The 2,781-nt window shown below is 35.2% G+C and overlaps 1 protein-coding gene across 2 annotated transcripts in view; it reads right to left on the bottom strand.

The window, feature by feature from the left end:
• GLRA3 (glycine receptor, alpha 3) overlaps window positions 1-2,781 on the bottom strand; it is a 206,236-nt gene that overhangs the window by 83,598 nt on the left and 119,857 nt on the right. For both annotated transcript variants that reach the window (XM_011968674.1, XM_011968675.1), the window contains exon 4: window positions 962-1,185. In XM_011968674.1, the coding sequence (XP_011824064.1) occupies window positions 962-1,185 (224 nt within the window). The remainder of the gene's footprint in view (window positions 1-961; window positions 1,186-2,781) is intronic.

Raw genomic sequence — 2,781 nt, 5'->3', positions numbered from 1 at the left:
CTGGGACTACAGGCGCCCGCCACCTCGCCCGGCTAGTTTTTTGTATTTTTTAGTAGAGACGGGGTTTCACCGTGTCAGCCAGGATGGTCTCGATCTCCTGACCTCGTGATCCGCCTGTCTCGGCCTCCCAAAGTGCTGGGATTACAGGCTTGAGCCATAGCGCCCAGCCTAAACTTCTTTCATATTTAATGAACTGCTGAAGTTACATGTATCCTAGAGTTCCACTGTCAAAATATTTTTATTAGTGTTTATGGTTTGATATTAATTATTATTCAGTATTGGTATTTTTTTTAAATGCTATATACTCTTTTGATAAGTCAATAATGAGGAACATAAATGTAAATAAGATCTTTTCTAGGGATCTTGATAAAAGTTTTGTCATGCACCTTCACGTAATATAGTGATTCTTTTCTTTCCTGCCTTGTTCAAAGTTTATCAACAAATCACCACTTTGCAGCATGTTAGAAAGGATGAAAATTGAACAGCTGGGGGAAACATGCAAAAGAACAACCAGAGAAGCTCAAGGATATTTTATAAAAACATATTCCAGAAAAATAATCTATGTAAAATGGATCTCAGATGAGCAAACCTAAACATTTCTTAACATATACATATTTGAAGAAGACACATATACATAAAAATATTATCACAATGTATGATTCTGATGCCTTTCACTTTGCTTTTAAGATTCCTGACAACCTGGCTGATATTAAGAATCACCAGGGCCATTTGTTTTAAAAGTGGATTTCCAAGAATTATTTATATAGTTCCTGAATCTAGGACTTGGGTCTGTTACTGTTGATCAGACATATTTGGGAAAGGGTATATTAGAGGAACTGAAGTGCGATAATGATAGCACTTGCTCAAAAATTTCAAAACTGTCACCAAACAAACAAACTAACCAACAAAACACCATGATATTCTATTTCACTGAAATTGGCAATTTAAGTCCACGACTCACCTTATTGAATAAAGAACATTTCCATTTTTGAAAATTCTTAGCAATTTGTTGTCTGTAGTGACTTCATGAAAGTTGGCACCCTTTTCATTGGCAAAGAATAAATCAGGTTTCCAAATGGAGTCCAACATGGAGGGGTCGAGGTCTAAAGAGTCGTCAGGATACTCACTGTACGCGAGGCGGGGATCATTCCATTTCTGGCGAAGAAAGATATTCACTCTGTAATCCTATGATAAAAGAACAAAAGAAAGAAAAAAAAACCCTGCTTTAAAAAGTTTAGAACCCATAGTGTCAATGTGGTGCCAATGTAGGCTCATCAACTGTAGAAAATGTATCCTTCTTGGGGATGGGTTGCATAGTTAATTGAGGAGGCTATACAAGTGTTGGGACAGAGGGAGGATGGAAATCTCTGTACCTTCTTCTTAATTTTGCTGTCAACCTAGAACTTCTCTAAATAATAAAGTCTTATAAAAAAAATTTTGGATCTTATGTACTGTTCTTTGGGTTTTTCTGAATTATAACAGGAATCAATGACATTCTTGGGTACTTCCATCCCCCAGGATCCTCACTGATTACCACCTAGAAGAGTCATCCTAGTTCTGAGGTTTTGGTCATATGCCTTCAGTGACCTATATGCCTCCAAAGAAAAGACCACAATTTATCATGTTTCAAACTTGTTATTCCATTCAAATTTTACTTTCCTGCTTTGTCAGAATAAAATGCTGGAATGCTATTAATGCTATTAGACACTTAGAGAAATATATTTTCATCTTTGCATTTATTTTTAGAATAATTTCTTTTAGTAGATATCCAATAACATCCAGAATATGTTTAGTGAACTTGTCTTAAAAGCTCTCTGTGTTACAAAAATGACCATATACACTTCTTCACAATGAAAGCACATTTTCTCATGTTTAACATAGCATGTAAGTTCTCTGAAATAAGTAATTTAAGAAAAATAAAGCTGATTTTAGAATAATGAAAGAATAATAAAGGACAATTACTGTCAATAATACTTCAAGAAAATTTGGCTAATGAGATTTCCCAATTAGATCTTTCATAGTTAATTTTAAAAGGAGTCAATGATTTCAACCAAATTCTTGCTCACAATTTTGGACTAATGTGTAGAATGACAAATGTTGACAGCTGAGTATATGTGTAGTGTTTGTATAACACAGTATATAAAAATAAGTACCACATATGTCTTTATAAATACTTTTTTCTAGATTTTTGAAATGAGCCAATAAAATAAATATAGATCTCATTGTAAGCATGATCAAAGCAAACATTTGAAGACCACTGCATTTGCATGCAAAATAGTCAAGGCTGAAGATACTCATAAGAACTGAAAGTCAGTTTTCATCTATTTTTCTATTTCTTGAATACCAAATTATGAGACATCAGAATGTAGTAACCAGGCAATCACAACAAATGCTTTAATGATATCAGAGCAGGTAGATTGCTTATGTTATTGGTAGGTCAAAGTCAGAGTTTGTACTGAATGTTACACATCTGTACACCTTGATCAATATTTGTGCCCTGAGACTATCTTCTAACTGCAACTAAGGTTACATACCAGAAAATATTTTTTTCTGCTTGCTGGCTGCCCTAGGTATCTTCCAAAGTGATAATGGAGCAGAGTTCACTTCAACTTTTTACCAGAAAGCTAATGATATTGTGGAAATCTCACCCGCCACAAGGATCTACAGAACCTGTAAATGGGGATATGCGAACAAGCTTCTACCAGCCTAGAACAGGTCATCTTCTCTTAGCCTGTAGTCCAGGGCACCAGGAAGCACAGCTCCATGGTTGGTGGCCAGTTC

This window comes from Mandrillus leucophaeus, unplaced genomic scaffold (genome assembly GCF_000951045.1).
Source record: "Mandrillus leucophaeus isolate KB7577 unplaced genomic scaffold, Mleu.le_1.0 Scaffold856, whole genome shotgun sequence".
NCBI lineage: Eukaryota > Metazoa > Chordata > Mammalia > Primates > Cercopithecidae > Mandrillus > Mandrillus leucophaeus.
Note: the sequence above shows the minus strand (reverse complement) of the source record. Positions and strands in the feature narration are given on the sequence as shown.